At 52.7% G+C, this 15,644-nt stretch overlaps 9 protein-coding genes across 9 annotated transcripts; 5 read left to right on the forward strand and 4 right to left on the reverse strand.

Moving 5' to 3' along the window:
- Positions 1 to 67: 67 nt before the first annotated feature.
- Positions 68 to 358, reverse strand: COCVIDRAFT_40084 (hypothetical protein; the record flags this gene model as incomplete). Its single annotated transcript, XM_014698463.1, has 1 exon — positions 68 to 358. The coding sequence occupies one exon, from the start codon at positions 356 to 358 to the stop codon at positions 68 to 70; it is 291 nt and encodes a 96-aa protein (XP_014553949.1).
- Positions 359 to 801: 443 nt separating this feature from the next.
- COCVIDRAFT_18239 (hypothetical protein) lies at positions 802 to 3,825 on the forward strand (the record flags this gene model as incomplete). Its single annotated transcript, XM_014698442.1, has 9 exons — positions 802 to 819; positions 889 to 922; positions 978 to 983; positions 1,034 to 1,078; positions 1,129 to 1,242; positions 1,299 to 1,429; positions 1,479 to 1,524; positions 1,580 to 2,747; positions 2,802 to 3,825. The coding sequence occupies 9 exons, from the start codon at positions 802 to 804 to the stop codon at positions 3,823 to 3,825; spliced, it is 2,586 nt and encodes an 861-aa protein (XP_014553928.1).
- A 539-nt stretch (positions 3,826 to 4,364) lies between these two features.
- On the reverse strand, positions 4,365 to 6,017 carry COCVIDRAFT_106342 (hypothetical protein; the record flags this gene model as incomplete). Its single annotated transcript, XM_014698464.1, has 4 exons — positions 4,365 to 5,043; positions 5,094 to 5,466; positions 5,595 to 5,880; positions 5,952 to 6,017. 4 exons carry the CDS (start codon positions 6,015 to 6,017, stop codon positions 4,365 to 4,367), a joined length of 1,404 nt encoding a protein of 467 aa, XP_014553950.1.
- A 277-nt stretch (positions 6,018 to 6,294) lies between these two features.
- COCVIDRAFT_106285 (hypothetical protein) lies at positions 6,295 to 7,088 on the forward strand (the record flags this gene model as incomplete). Its single annotated transcript, XM_014698465.1, has 2 exons — positions 6,295 to 6,606; positions 6,669 to 7,088. The coding sequence occupies 2 exons, from the start codon at positions 6,295 to 6,297 to the stop codon at positions 7,086 to 7,088; spliced, it is 732 nt and encodes a 243-aa protein (XP_014553951.1).
- Positions 7,089 to 7,376: 288 nt separating this feature from the next.
- COCVIDRAFT_40088 (hypothetical protein) lies at positions 7,377 to 7,952 on the reverse strand (the record flags this gene model as incomplete). The annotated part of the gene is made up of 2 exons (XM_014698466.1): positions 7,377 to 7,521; positions 7,600 to 7,952. The coding sequence occupies 2 exons, from the start codon at positions 7,950 to 7,952 to the stop codon at positions 7,377 to 7,379; spliced, it is 498 nt and encodes a 165-aa protein (XP_014553952.1).
- A 985-nt stretch (positions 7,953 to 8,937) lies between these two features.
- On the forward strand, positions 8,938 to 10,115 carry COCVIDRAFT_106339 (hypothetical protein; the record flags this gene model as incomplete). The annotated part of the gene is made up of 3 exons (XM_014698467.1): positions 8,938 to 9,054; positions 9,109 to 9,821; positions 9,875 to 10,115. 3 exons carry the CDS (start codon positions 8,938 to 8,940, stop codon positions 10,113 to 10,115), a joined length of 1,071 nt encoding a protein of 356 aa, XP_014553953.1.
- Positions 10,116 to 10,762: 647 nt separating this feature from the next.
- On the forward strand, positions 10,763 to 12,255 carry COCVIDRAFT_40090 (hypothetical protein; the record flags this gene model as incomplete). Its single annotated transcript, XM_014698468.1, has 3 exons — positions 10,763 to 11,041; positions 11,131 to 11,262; positions 11,311 to 12,255. The coding sequence occupies 3 exons, from the start codon at positions 10,763 to 10,765 to the stop codon at positions 12,253 to 12,255; spliced, it is 1,356 nt and encodes a 451-aa protein (XP_014553954.1).
- A 998-nt stretch (positions 12,256 to 13,253) lies between these two features.
- On the forward strand, positions 13,254 to 13,403 carry COCVIDRAFT_106316 (hypothetical protein; the record flags this gene model as incomplete). Its single annotated transcript, XM_014698469.1, has 1 exon — positions 13,254 to 13,403. A coding segment is annotated over one exon (150 nt), but the record flags the coding sequence as incomplete, so codon positions are not given.
- A 596-nt stretch (positions 13,404 to 13,999) lies between these two features.
- Positions 14,000 to 14,821, reverse strand: COCVIDRAFT_43932 (hypothetical protein; the record flags this gene model as incomplete). The annotated part of the gene is made up of 1 exon (XM_014698470.1): positions 14,000 to 14,821. A coding segment is annotated over one exon (822 nt), but the record flags the coding sequence as incomplete, so codon positions are not given.
- Between the last annotated feature and the right edge of the window lie 823 nt (positions 14,822 to 15,644).

The raw sequence follows: 15,644 nt of genomic DNA on the forward strand, positions 1-15,644 counted from the left end.
TCACTACCGTTCGGACACTCTCGTTAACACTGTCATAAAGCTAAAGATTATACTCCAACATAGTTTTCTATTCTTTTTTTCCCTTTCGTTGTATTTCTCTTCTAAGATACCAGTCTTTGCTTTCGGAAAAGCTAGACCGTTTTTTTCCTCTGTTCGATTTGTGGATGGGTGCGGTGGCAACTGTATGCCAGTGTCGAGACTTGGTGTAGAGTCCACTGGATCTATCATGCATCGCGCATGTATGGATAATGAGGGGCACTTGTGGGGAGGTTACAGTTCCAAGTAAATAGTCTTTGGTGAGAATCGAGAAAAGTCTACAAACTGCAGAGGCGTACCAGATGGTGATGAACAAGCGCATGAGCCAGCGGGGTAATAAGATGGTGTACGATTAGTCGATATAATACCAAAGCCTGTAATTCACTTTAGCCGGCTATGCCTTGCTTCGCCTGGATATCGAGACGACCTTAATCATGCTGTGTAACGTGCAAAGGCGGTCGTGTCGCGCATTTCGTCTGCTTTCTATGGCCTGCAGAAACTGCCACGTTGGGAAATAGTGACCTGAACCCTGTCGCGGTCTTGGCGCAGCTCCGCCGACATCGAACACATTGCGGACTCGCAGTAAGTTACGACGCAACCCGCTGACGCCCATTCCTCACTCTTTTACCCGTCTCCACACCAAACAACCTCCAGCACTAGCGCCTCGAGCTCCCTCTGCCCTCGACCTGCGCTTGTACGGACTGGCTACAAAAGCCACGTTCCCATAACCCACCCCTCCACCCCGAGCATAACTGAGCTACAACGATGCGATTAGACGTAAAGGTACGTCGCATAATGCAATTGGAATAATTTCATAGTGGAATACCATTGTTGACTTGGATATTGCTATAGAGGCAGCTTTTTGCGCGCTCAGAGCGTGTCAAGGGTAAGCGGACTTGAAATGCGCATGAGCTCTTGTGGATTGAACTGACACGCTACAGGCATCGGTAGGAATTGCACTCTCTTAACAAACGACCTTTACTAAATACCGCCAAAGACTTCCACCCAACGGAGCCATGGATCCTCACCACCTTGTACAGCGGTACGCATAACCTCAGGTCTATGGTCATGGATCAGCGCTGACGGTAACAGGGCATGTTCACATCTGGTCGTACATCACGCAGTCTATTGTTAAGACGTTCGAGCTCACCGACGTGCCCGTCCGCGCTGGTCGTTTCATCGCTAGAAAGAACTGGATAGTGGCAGGTAGGACACGATCCTCCCATGGATACAAGAAGAGGAATTGACAAACACCAATTCAGGTTCTGATGACTTTCAATTGCGCGTGTACAATTACAACACCTCAGAAAAGGTTACATCTTTCGAGGCCCACCCCGACTACATTCGCGCCATCGCCGTTCATCCAACACAACCTTTCGTCCTGACCGCCAGTGTGGGTAATACCCTACGGAAACACATAGAGGAGGCTAATGTGGGCATAGGATGATATGACAATAAAGCTCTGGGATTGGGACAAGTCATGGAAGTGTATGTACAAAACTCGTCTATGAGTGAGAAGAGAGCAGATGCTGACACGTACTAGGCGTCCAAGAGTTTGCTGGTCACCAGCACTACGTTATGGGCATTGCCATTAACCCCAAGGACCCCAACACATTCGCTTCTGCCTGTCTCGATAGGACAGTCAAGATATGGTCCCTTGGCAGCTCAACACCCAATTTCACACTTGAGGCGCACGAGACTAAGGGTGTCAACTTCATCGATTACTACCCTCAATCGGACAAGCCATATCTACTCACTACCTCGGACGATCGAACGGTCAAGGTCTGGGATTACACCACAAAGGCACTCATTGCAACGCTCGAGGGCCACACTTCCAACGTTAGTTTCGCGGTCTACCACCCGGAGCTCCCCGTTATTGTTTCGGGATCAGAAGACGGCACGATCAAGATCTGGCATTCTTCAACCTACCGGTTAGAACAATCATTGAACTACGGTCTTGAGCGCGCGTGGTGTGTGTCATACCAAAAGGGCAAGAACGGCATTGCGCTTGGTTTCGACGATGGCGCCGTCGTCATTACCATGGGTCGTGAGGAGCCGGCAGTCAGTATGGACGGTAGCGGAAAGCTGCTTTGGGCCAAGAATAATGATATTCTCACATCCGTCATCAAGGGCAGTGATCAGCTCAAGGACGGTGAACGGCTCACGCTTCCTAGCAAGGATCTCGGCTCGACCGAGCTCTATCCACAGGCTCTGCTCCATTCGCCAAACGGCCGTTTTGTGGCCGTCTGCGGCGATGGCGAGTATATTATCTACACTGCACTCGCTCTTCGTAACCAGGCGTTTGGTTCTGCCATGGACTTTTGCTGGGCGTCGAAAGAGCACGACAAAGACTATGCCATCCGAGAATCGTCCACCAGCGTCAAGATCTTCCGTAACTTCAAGGAGCGAAGTGTTCTCAACGTTGGTTTCTCTGCCGATGGTCTAAGTGGCGGTGTTCTCCTTGGTGTAAAGGGACAGGGCGGTATCGGTCTGTTTGACTGGGATTCTGGAGCTCTGGTCCGAAGGATCGAAGTTGAGCCAAATAATGTTTTCTGGTCTGAGAGTGGTGAACTCGTTACCTTGGCTACGGAGGACACTTTCTACGTATTGCGCTACTCAAGAGAGAACTATCTCGAGGCAGTACAGAATGGCGAAGTGGACGAGGACGGTGCCGAGTCTGCTTTCGAGGTTGTATGCGACATCAACGAGAGGTAAGTCGACTGTCACACCACGCTATATGATTGCAAGAACTAACAGAATCAAAGCGTTCGCACTGGTACATGGGTAGGAGACTGCTTCATCTACACAAACAGCACAAACCGCCTTAACTACCTTGTGGGCGACCAAACATACACCATCTCGCACTTTGATTCACCACACTATGTCCTTGGATACCTGCCTCGTGACTCGAGGATCTACGTTGCGGACAAAGATGTCAATGTCGTCTCTTTTGCCCTATCTCTGGCAGTCGTTGAGTACCAGACGCTCATTCTCCGTGGTGATCTCGAGGCTGCCGAGGAGACGCTGCCCTCGGTGCCGAAGGACCAGAACAACAAGATTGCGCGTTTCTTGGAAGGTCAGGGATACAAGGAAATGGCACTCAAGGTTGCCACTGACCCTGAACACCGCTTTGACCTCGCCTTGTCTCTGGGTGATCTTCAGCAAGCCGTTTCGATTGCTCGGGAACAAGACACGGAGCACAAGTGGAAGACGGTGGGCGACGCTGCACTCAGCAACTGGGATGTACAGTTGGCGCAAGAATGCTTTGTTAAGGCTAAAGATCTCGGTTCGCTCCTACTTCTGTATAGTGCCACCAGCGACACAACTGGCCTAAGAGAGCTGGCTGCTCTTGCGGAGACTGCGACAGCCAACAATGTCGCATTCTCTGCGCTGTGGCAGATTGGTGACGTGCAGGCCTGCATTGATCTTCTTGTCAAGACGGGCCGCTTTGCTGAGGCTGTGCTCTTTTCACAAACGTACAAGCCCAGCGCGACTGCCGAGCTGGTGAAGCAGTGGAAGGCATCATTGGAAAAGGAGCAAAAGACCAAGGTGGCCAGGCTTCTTGGTACGCCGCCTCATGGTGATGGCGAGGGTGATGCTGAGATGTTCCCTGAATGGGATGAGTATCTGAGGCTAGAGAAGGAGGGAGGTACTGTTGAGGACCTGCTTGTGCAAGAAGAGGAAGGAGAGGCTGAGGATGCGGACGAGGAGATTGCAGCTGGTGCAGAAGAGGACGAAGAGGAGGAGGATGAGGATGAGGATGATGAAGAGGAAGAGGAGGAGAAGTAGAGTCATGGTTTATGATGAATGATGTCGTCTGCCTGTTTGGCGCGGTTGCTGCTTGAGAATATAATCTAAGAGTAGTCTTGTGGGAAGGAGAGAGAATGTGTGTACGTCGTACTCTCAAGCCCTCAACAAAATGGACATGAAAGTTTTTCAGTTTTTTTTCTTATTATTCAATATCAAAAAGGGTCGAAACAAAAAACGCCATTCCATTCTATTTCTAATGATACATGTTTCCCATTGACATAGATATATATATATATATATAACGTACGTATGCGTATGCGTACGTGTGAGTATGTTTAATATTCATGCATATGCATCATGGGTACATAAAACCCAACCCAACGCAACCATCATCTTTGTTTCATGACCATGATTTGAGTGGTAGTAGTAATTCGGTTGAAAAGATTCCACAGGGGTTAAGCTCATTGCATAACAGTTTTAAAAAAAAACGTCGAGAGAGAAAGAGAGAGAGAGAGAGAGAGAGAGAGAGAGAAATGTACAGTTTAATGCTAATGATGCAAAATATCTCAGGGTTCTCTTTACCTCGAAACTACGGGGTCTCTTTCGTGCCTGTTTTCCGCGGCGGGCGGTGTAGGCCTGGGTCGATACTTGTCATCGCGGAAGACGGCCTCGCTACCGCGCTCGCTTGCTTCTTCAGTGGTGGTAGTGACTTCAGTTGTAGCATCGTCATCGTCGTCTTCCTCCTCTGATTCCTCCTCGGTGGTATGGACTCTACTCCTCACGTTGGCATTCATTTCTTCGCGGGTCTGATCGAGCGTGTCCAGGTCACGGAGGCCCTTTCCGCGACCGAAGAAGTCTTCAGTGCGGAGACCGCGGACGTCTGCGGCTTTGACAGCCTTGCTGCTGCGCAGGGTGCCGTCAGCCTTCTTGCGGCGGATGTACTCGCGGACGGGGCCCATGGCGGCGTCGCGGCAGGCTTCTTTGATGTCGGAGCCGGACATGCCGGCGGAGACGCGGACGAGGTAGTCGAGGTCGAAGTTTGCGGTGTCGATTTTTGTGCCGCGCAGGATAAGGGAGAAGATGTTGTGGCGTTGCGCGGCGGAGGGGAGGGCTACGGGAAACTTCTTGGGCATACGGCGGAGAATGGCTTCATCGATGTCTTGGATGCGGTTTGTGGCGCCGAGGATGCAGATGCGCTGGGGGTCCGAGGTGCCTGAGGAGGTGGACGAGGCGAGACCGTCCCAGTGGGTCATGAATCTGATATTGTGAGTTTAATCCACTTTTTTTTCTGACTGAGAGAAACGTACTCTGCTTTAACCATGCCGCTTGCTTCGTGTTCGCCGCTTCTTCGCTGTCCAAGCACCGCGTCAATCTCATCGATGAACACAATACTGGGCTGGAGCTTTCGCGCAAGACTAAAGACAGCATTCACAAGCTTGTTGCTGTCGCCATACCACTTCTCAGTCAGAGTCGAAATGTGCAGGTTAATGAAGCAAGCGCCGGATTCGTGTGCGAGGGCTTTGGCCAGCATCGTCTTTCCGCAGCCGGGAGGACCGTAGAGCAAGACACCTGAAGGTGCACTGAGGAGCGAGGAACTGTGGGCGTATAGGTGGGGCATGGTGAGGGGGTAGATGACGGATTCCTTGAGTTCTTCAATGATGGAGTCGAGACCTCCGATGTCTGTCTATTGTCAGTCCTGTTGCCGTTTTCCAAACACTGCTGTTGACAACATGCACGTGTGTGCGCCAGTCGGCTCCGAGCTGTAACCCAGAGCTGAGCACCCTTCTTGTGGACTTGTCACGACTTACCCTCAAAGCTGACAGGAATCTCCTCGGGCGCAACGACTTCCATGGCGATTGTTTGTTCGTACGTGTTGAGATTGAGGTCTTGTATCCGTGGCCGTCGATGCCGCGAGTCCGTCTCGTCGTCATCTTCGCTATCATACTCGCTATAGCTTTTCCGCCGTTTACTTGTGAGAATAGCATCAAGTTTGCGAGTTGCGGCCGTGGCCTTTGCGCGGGCTTCTTCTTTTTGTTGGGCTTCGGGATCGAGGCGCGTGAGCAGGTTGCGGATGACAAAGTATGCTATTAATGGCTGTCCTGGACATCAGCTCAATTCTCAACATCGAAAAAAGGGCGAGTAAGCAAACGGGGGTAGACACGTACTGCAGCAGCTGCCATGAGGATATCCGGGAGATAGCCCGTGAGGCTACTCTTCTTGTTGGAACTCATCCTGTCTGGCGCTCAATGTCGCCCGATGCAACCCAAGCAGTATAATTCGCGCAGAATGAGACTAGGGAAAAGAGTGAATAGCGAGTGTGAATAGGGTATATTGGTGGTTTAGATAGCCCAAAAGTTAGTTGGTATCCAGGGACCGACTTACGGGCCGCCACCAAGCTGCAGCCTCGGCCTTGGCTGCATTCCCACCTCCGCCGTCACACGAGCCTCCGACTCCGCATTGCTGAGCGATCGCATTGACCCCTCACCACCACACACATACACACACACAATGGCTGCGGTATACAGACCAGCCGAAGCAATCGCTCTACTGCGACCTACTTTCCTCCTCCCACGCATTCAGCCCGCATCAAGTCGCCAGGCGCAACTCAGGCGCAAAGCCTTCTTCTCCACTACACCAAATGCACAAGCAACACACACATCGACGAGCAATCCGTCGCCGCAGCCCCAAAGAAAATCCATCTCGCTGACCGGCGACACGGGCCAAGTGCGCTGGTCCGACCTCTCGCCAGGCGAAAAAATAGTCCGCACAACCCAGCAAAGCGTCAACCTGGTCGTCGTTCTCGTCGGCATCTTAGCAACAGTACGACTTTCGCCATTCGCACCCCTCTTCCCTAGACATACATGACTAACGCGCAATTTTAGGGCGGCGTAGGCTACTTCCTCTTCTCCGACGTCTTCAGCCCCACCTCCAAAACCGCCTATTTCAACCGCGCAACAGACCTCATCCGCGCCGACGCCCGCTGCCAGAAACTGCTAGGTCCAGGCGCGGAAATCGCGGCGTTCGGCGAACCGTCGTGGTCGCGGTGGGCGCGCAATCGCCAGATCAGTAGTACACAGGAGACGGACAAGTGGGGCACGGAGCACTTGCGGTTCAAGTTTTATGTGGAGGGGCCGAGGGGGCAGGGTGTGGTGCATGTGCATTTGATCAAGAGGCCGAGTCAGGATGAGTTTGAGTATGAGACGTTGGCGGTGGATGTCAAGGGGCATCAGAGGATTGATTTGATGGCGGATAAGAAGAGGGATAGGGTTGCGCCTAAGATATTTGGGGCGAGGTGGTGGTGAAAATGGTGTGTCGGTCAGACGAGCGAGGGTTTCTTGCACTGCAAGTCATGCTGTTTTAGCAGGAGAAAGATTGATTACGATTGGATTTGCTGAATGTCTAGGTAACAACGCTTTTCTGGCCTACATCTCTCTCTCTATTACGGATTACTGAGCCTTTGGTATATCAGCTCTTTCGACTATTGACCACTCTGTGCCTGTTTCAGGGCCAGAATTCATACCCCCATGAACATACACATCTCTAGTTCATGTGAGCCTTTAAACAGCCCTCATATAGTGTATGAAATGAGACTAGGGGCATGTAGGGGTGCTGCAGATCTTGCGCACATTCTGAGGCGCAATGGTCAGAGGACCGCCAATGCAGGTGCGCTCGTCACCTTCGGTATGGCAGGTGAGCGGATCGACCCTGACGGGGGTACCAGAGAGCCAGGTGCTTCTGTCATATCCGTTAGCTGAGTTCAGATAAGAGATGACGTAATAATCATGTCCAACACAACGCAAGTACTAAACCTACCCGTTGCAAGACCAAGTGTGCGTAATCTGGTAGTAGGCCTGCTCCTGGGGTCCACGGAGATCAAAGAGCAGACGACGGCTGGGCACCTGGCACTCGTTGCTATTAGGGACAGAGGAATCAGAAGCGCTGCATAGGGCGCCATTCTGGACCGAGTCGACAATGGTGGCACCAGAGGCAAAGGCCGACTGGAAGGTGAAGTGGACGCTGCCCGAGGTGGGTGAGGTTACGAGTGAGTATTCGGAAATGGTGTAAGATGTGGGCGTACAAGCCTCGTCAGCTCGCATGTTGAGGGCGGCAGGCGAAGCCACGGCGACAGAAGCAAAGAAGGCGAGGAGCATGTTGCTGGACTTCATCGTGTCTTGTCTTCGGGAAGGTGGTTTGAATGAGCTTTGGTGTAGTGGGGAGTATACTGTTAGGATTGCGAGTGGATGGAGTGGGTTGAGTGAAGAAAAGTTAGAGCGTACGAGGGCAGCAGTGTACAAATAGTTAGGAGCGAGCTGTATGTGACATTCTTTTGTGGCTATCACACTGGTGTCCAGAGTAACGTCAACAGACAATTCTGACTACGCCAACGGCGTGCCCAGCCTTGGGGCAATAGGGAATACGATCTTGCATACGAGCATCCATTGGGCAGCCTAATAATAAGCTGATATGTTGGCGGTAGTTGGTACGACGCTCAGGTTTCACCTGGCGAGTGATCTATTGTCAAAGGCCAGAGGTCACTGTGAGATGACATGTCAGCTGTCCCTATAGAAGGACGAGGAGCTTTACAACTCGCGTTGGAATCACGAAACCCGTGTCATCAAAGACAAAAATGTATACTGTGACCGTGTCTGGAACTAGGGCGTCCAGTCCTTCTGACAGGTTATTCGCGAGATGATCGCAGTTAGTCGTGAGACGATGGCTGTCGAGGTCCAATCGGAAGACTAGGCGTGTTATTTGGGGGCGATCCAAGGCTCAGCCTTCTAGTACATCTTCTGATGCAAGCCACGCTGGGTAGTATTTTTGGTACAAGACTCGGGACTAGTGGTGCCTCTAGGAATGCGGGAATGCGGGGATACGCAAGAGTAAAGACACAAGGGGCTAGGGGCGAGGAAGTATTGTTGGGAGCTGGTGTATGTGACGTTACATATATTGTACATGGCCTCGAGGATAGGGCAAGGCGGGTTGAATCTAGTCTGAAGATGGGCTGAGAAGGGAAGAAGGCAGGCTGCAGTCTGGCCATGTTGTCGGTGCTAAGGGGTTGTGCGTCATTGGCCGAGAAGCGAAAGACCAGCATGACATTCCCGCGGGGAGCATCGTCATCTCATACGAGCAAGTTGCTTGCACCTCGACACAATGGACATCACGCCCACCTTCAACCAGGTGCTTGCAAAGCACAATGCGCCGCCAATCAAGCCCTACGAGTTTCGAGTTGAAGCACTCGACGACTTTGTCAAAGAGGCATACCGCATTGTAGGCCACGTTGCGCGTCGCAGCAAGATGGGTCATGGTAGCTAACTGCAACAGCGAACTCACATAACCAAGCTGCACACCGACCTGAAATCGATACGGCAGAGCTATCTATCTACTGCGAATCCACCCCGCCGAAAACAGCTGGCACGAAGCAGTACTTGGTCGACCGCCGACAAGGACTCAAAGTACCTGAGCGATGCGCAGCGCAATGAGATTGACATGCAAGCGAAGCAGTCCATACGCCAACTCAACGATGCGATCAAGACACTGGGGGTTGCAGAGCAGGCACGACAGGCAGCTCAAAGCCAAGTCGCGCTGAGGAAGCGGGCGAAACAGGGCCTGGGTGCGCTGGGACGATGGGCAGCAGGCGGGGCAATCACAGCAAAGAGCCCAGAGGAGGAGATTGAAGAGGCCAAGGCAAACACGATCAAGGCGCATAGAGAGAGCATCATATGGTCGCTGCAGAAGCAGCTCGAGGAGTGTGGGCAGTTCCAGAGCAACATGATGGAGATTCGGCTCACGCGAGAGGTGGAGAAAAGCAAGAGCGTATTACACAAGACAAGGATGACAGCTCCGGTTATGGCCGACTACAGCGAGGCCAAAGGTGGGCAGGGTGCTGAGGCAGACTACCGAGGGACGGCATCGTACAACCCGGACGAAAAGAGCACGGTGATTGAGAATCAGCTGGATCCCGAGCAGCTTCAGCTGTTTGCGCAAGAGAACCAGGACATGCTTAAGCAGTACGAGGACCAGCTTGACAAGATCCGGTATGTGGCGGTGGTGTATGCGCGTGACTATGCATCTGCTAACGCCCACGCAGCGCAACGGAAAAATCACTCACCGAGATCTCTGAGCTACAGTCGACGCTGGCCAGCAATCTCAGCATGCAAGCAGCGCACATTGACCAGCTGGTCGAGGACTCGCTCAACACACAGGAAAACGTGGGGAGCGGCAACAAGGAGCTAAAGCGGGCGACGGAGCGGGGCAGCACGGCGCAAAAAGTGTTTTGGGCGACGAGTGTCTTTTGCGCGACGCTGGTGCTGTGGGACTTGTTTGTGTAAGAGGATAATAGGAGCAGTATGAGGTAGTAGTTGTATGAAGTAGCAGATACCCAAGATGGCGAAGATAATGCCAGGCTCGGCGCATTAGAATCGGGCGCATGCTGAGTGGACCAGATTGCTACAAGAAGCAAGCAATGCCAGCCCTGTGGGGTCCCCCCCCCTCCCCCACAGCGGTTCATTCCTAGACTGCCCGCAAACCTGGACGGGAGCTTGTCACGACGTAATCCAGGAGCAGAGGCAGCGCATGTGCATGTGAGAAGGAAGGCCTGGGCGGGTACTCGGCTGCCATGGTGCTCGACATGTGCCTCGGCTTGCTCACACGACCCTGCATCAGATGAACCGAGCAAGAAACACAGCTGTATCGTGGTACATATATAGCGGCCTGCTGGGTGCAGTCAGGCCCTGCATTGCCTGGCGTTCTTCGTTCACGCTTCTGCATCTGCATCTGCATCTCGTCGCGCCGGCACCCCCGTGCTCCACTCTCCGCCCTCCGCATCTCCTCACCGGCCGGTCACTCCCCTCCCCCCAAATAGAATCCGCGGGGGCTAGCGTGGGTAGACGCGGCGTCCAGTTTCCCTTTACTCGGGCGGTGAAACGTAACCGGTGCGAGACGTGGTGCTCTTGGTTGGCACTCAGACGCCACAGCCATGCCAGCCTCATCTACTTCATCCCCAGCTCCCTCCTCAACCTCTCCCTCCAACACCATCACCACCCCTCAAACCCGCCTCTCCCAAATCTCCTCACACATTGACCCCATGGCTGCCACCGCTTTCGACGCCAATGTCGTCCCCCAGGCGCCTGAAGATCCCTTGTTTGGTCTGATGGCCGCCTTCCGTCGTGACGAGCACCCCAACAAGGTTGACCTGGGCATTGGCGCCTACAGAGATGACAATGCAAAGCCTTGGATCCTGCCCGTCGTCAAGATGGTGAGTCCACGTCGAGTGCGGGGTCGTTCACACCCCCCACATGCTACTATTAACTTTCTTTTCTACTATTACTCACACCATCTTACCAGGCCGAAGAGCGTCTCCGTACCGACCCCAACCTTAACCACGAATACCTGCCCATTGCCGGCTTACCCGAGTTCACAACAGCATCACAGAAGCTGGTTCTCGGTGGTGACAGCCCCGCCATCAAGGACAAGCGGGTAAGCTTCTCACGCCACTTTTCCATGGCCTGAGCTCACTCCACACAGGTCACCAGCCTCCAGACAATTTCCGGTACCGGAGCCGTCCACTTGGGTGCCCTCTTCCTCGCAAAATTCTACAAGCCCCAGACAGAGCGCACAGTCTACTTCTCCGACCCCACATGGGCCAACCACTTCCAAATCTTCTCCAATGTCGGCATCCAATACAAGACATACCCCTACTTCTCAAAGGATACAAAGGGCCTCGACTTTGATGGCATGATTTCTGCCATCCAGGGCGCGCCCGAGGGTAGCATCATCGTGCTACACGCATGTGCCCACAACCCTACGGGCGTTGACCCTACCCAAGATCAGTGGAAGAAGGTTGCCGACGTCATCAGGTCCAAGAAGCACTTTCCCTTCTTTGACACTGCCTACCAGGGCTTCGCATCTGGCGACCTTGCTACCGATGGCTGGGCCATCCGCTACTTTGTCGAGCAGGGCTTTGAGATGTGCGTTGCTCAGTCGTACGCAAAGAACTTTGGTTTGTACGGCGAGCGTGCTGGCTGCTTCCACTTCATCACCTCGCCTTCGTCCGACGCCCAGTCCACCATCACCCGCATTGCCTCGCAGCTTGCCATCCTCCAGCGCTCCGAGATTTCAAATCCTCCTGCATATGGCGCCCGCATCGCCTCGACGGTCCTCAACGACCCCACCCTCTTTGCCGAGTGGGAAGAGAACCTCCGCACAATGTCTGGCCGCATAAAGGAGATGCGCAAGGAGCTCCGCAGCAAACTCGAGCAAATGGGCACACCCGGCACCTGGAACCACATTACCGACCAGATTGGCATGTTCAGCTTTACCGGTTTGACCGAGAAGCAAGTGCTCAAGATCCGAGAGGACTCGCACGTCTACATGACCAAGAACGGCCGTATCTCCATGGCTGGTCTCAACTCACACAACATTGACTACTTTGCAAAGGCTGTAGACAAGGTCGTGCGTGAGACGCAGTAGATGTAGAGGGCTTGTACAACATTACCTGGTAGACAAGTCGTCATTGCAATACATGCATGACATGACTAATGACACTTGATGTGGGGACCTAAGACGCCTGCATCATTCCGATAGCATAAGATGGCGAATATAGACCAATTGTCATTTTAGCAAAAGTTTTGATCTTCTTCCATAACTGAACGAGATAAGAGCCCATTTTCACTTTGTGATGTGTGATTTTCGAGTAGTTATATAAATTGTGTCTGGTGAAAAGTTGGAGAAGGAGAAACTTGAGACTAGAATTACTCAATTTGTTTCAATTCATAAGGAAACATGCTAAGACAAGACAGGAATGGAAATCCATCCTAACCAATCTAGGTAGACTACCGAAATTCCAAAAACAAAAAGGGTATATAAGAAAAAGTCAAGCGAGTGACTCCCCCAACAACAACAACAACAAACAGATACGCTCCAAAACAGTAACTAACCCGAATATCGAAAAAAAAAGAGGGGGGAAACATCCAAACTACATATCCCCATCTTCCTCTCCCTTTCCTCCTCCTCCTCCTCCTCCTCCCCCCAACTTACCCATCCTACCAACCCCCAAACTCCAACTCTTTTCCCTCTTCTTCTCCTTTTCCTTCTTCTTCTCATCTCTCGCCTCTCTCGCGCTCCTACACCCCGCCTTAGCCTTAGCCTTGTTATCGCAATCCCCCGTACTTCTAAACCGCCTATGGCCACTCGCATGTTTGTTATCTTTGTGCACGGCATCCTGTGTAGCTGAGAGCGAGAATTTAGAGACGGGGGGTTGGATGGGGCGGTGGGTTGGGAGGGGGGGTGCGGAGGGGGAGCGGGTGTGGGTGTGGATGAAGGGGAGGGGGAGGAAGGGGAGGGGTTTTTGGGGTGATGGAGATGGGGAGGGGGGAGGTAAGGGTGGGGTGGGGTTGTAAGGAGGTAAGGGAGTAGTGGTGGTGTCTGGGATGGAAAGAAGGGTGGAGCCTTGGAGGGGGAGGTTAAGCATGGTGCTTGTGCTGCTGCTTCCGCTGGTGTTTGTGCTAGAGGGCGGGGAGAGGAAAGACGAAGTGGTGTCTTTGGTGGAAAAGTTTCCTACGCTACGGGCGCGGCGACGGTGGTTGCGTTGCGGAGGCGGGGGCTTGGATCTTGAGAGGTCGAGGGGCGAGCAGGAGCGTTCTTTTTGCTTGAGCCTGGGCTTTTGCGGCTTGAGCAGTGGCGTCATTGGGCGCAGGGCTGGGTGGAGGTCTGCGGTTATGGCTTCTGGGGGGGACCATGTTCTGTTTCGGAATGCGGGGTGCTCGGACAGTGAGGGGGGTTTGTGGCTTGCTTGGATGGAGACTATGGCTTGTTTGAATGAGAAGTCGGTTGTTCTTCGTCGAGGACTCTTTTCTGGGATCGTGGGGCTGTTGAACGCTATCTCGGGGATGGGGGTGGATAGAGATCGCATGTGTGGGTTGCTGTCTGGTTTGTGGAGCACGGCTGGTGGTAGTAAAAGTATTGGGATGTCGGTCGATTCTGATGCTGCATTCTTCTGCATCGGTGGCTGTGAATCAATACTCTCTCTTGCGCTTAGCCATTCAGGCGTTGCCGGGTCTGTTCTTATGCCTTCGTCCAGACTTGGCCTTTCTGAACCGAATATAGCTGGAATCCTCTCAAGCGCTTCACATAGTGCTTTTGGATCGAATTGCTTATTGCTCAAATGAATCGCTGTTCTAATTTGCCGCTCGGAAATCTTCTCGGACATTTCTCTCGAATGTGAGGCTTTGGATGACAGGGTGGATGTGTCCGAAAGTTCAGGTGCAAGGTCGCTATATGTAGGTCCAGGTGCAGCACCATCATCGATATGCTCTTCTGGTGATGGCTTCGCAAAGCAGTCCCGCCACGAGTTGCATGCAAGAGACTTGGTGCACGGCCAGAGTACTGCTGCCTGCATAAGATCGCACAGCTGAGGCTCGAAAGGTTGGATATCCCATTCTGCAACTTTCTTTGCTACCCATGGGTTCTGTGTGCATTGCAGCTTGGAAAAGTATGCGCTGCATGCTTGGACATTGGACATCGGGTGGCCATAGTCATGCAGGTCTTCCAGCACCGTTAAGAACTCCTTGTTGAAGTCGTCGAGGCTCTCGTGCTGATCCACCTGCAAGTTCAAAAAATGACAAAACGCGTGGTGGTAACCTTCAAACTCAAAGACGCTAAAACGATTGTCCAGTGCTTGTAACATTTGCAGTGCAGTGTACTGTGTGGGGGGAAGCGGAGGGCCGACACCAAATACATCCTGCATCACTTCTTCTGCTAGTGACTGGAATATGTCAAATTTGACCTCTCGGTCTCGTCGCATCCATTCTCGTCGTTCTTCCAGTAAACTTGGTTGTATATCGTTAGGTTCGGCTATGGCTGGTGTTGCCTTTGGCATCGGCATCGGCATCGGACGCCTGCCATTGCAGTATTTCCACCGATTTTTCGTTTCCAGAGCAAACCTGACACTGCGTCGCCAGCGCGAGTATTCAGGTCCAGTAGCATCTAGTGTGAGAATCCGAACGCCTAGGAGGCTTGGTGAAGTAAGAGGTTGCATTGGAGATGGGAAGTGTACATAATCCGAAGCAACATGCGACAGAACCAAAGCAAGTAATAAACAGTGGGAAAACGGGCCTTTAGGAGAGACATGCCAACAGCCGTTGCCACAGCATCGATCGTCACTCACTGACATGCCGCCATCGCAGGTACCACACCCGTAGCGGCCCCATTCCTCTGTCCCTAGTCCGGACTCTACGGAAGAAAAAGCCAAGCAGTCCGAGCATTCAGCCCCGCATCCACACCCCAAGCCTACGCTCTCAAACCTGGGGCCCCTTGCCTGTAAGCCTCGCAAAATGACGGTGTAGCGTTGCGTCACTTGCCATTTGCCCTGGATGTCGCACGCGGATTGGCGTGGACGACTGCCAGCACTGTTTCAACACTCGCAGCTTGCTTGAGCACCAACCCTGGTACTTACGTACATGCGTGCGGTCTGAGCGGGGTGATGGTCGGCTCAACACGAAGCTGACTGCACACAACCGATCATCGGATTCCGAGTGCATCGGCAAAGCACAGCTCTTCCTTTGGTTATCTTAGCTTTCGAATTCCGAGATGCGACCGTAAGCGTGTGCACTGCCGTACAGTTCACCGGTACGTATCTACAGTACATAAGCGTTGTTCAGCCTTTTGCATGCGCACAATTCATTCTGCGACATTTTTTGTTCTTTATCGCAATAGTTTCGAGTACAGACCTGAGAACGAATGCCATGAAGTATAGATATCGAGTCGTGGGGCTCACAGATCTTTCTAACCGAGTGTGGTACTACGACTGAGAACTAGCAGTAAGTAAGCACGAAGGATCCGAGGCGAGCTATAGTCACGTG

The sequence above is a fragment of the Bipolaris victoriae genome (assembly GCF_000527765.1).
Source record: "Bipolaris victoriae FI3 unplaced genomic scaffold scaffold_77, whole genome shotgun sequence".
Lineage (NCBI taxonomy): Eukaryota > Fungi > Ascomycota > Dothideomycetes > Pleosporales > Pleosporaceae > Bipolaris > Bipolaris victoriae.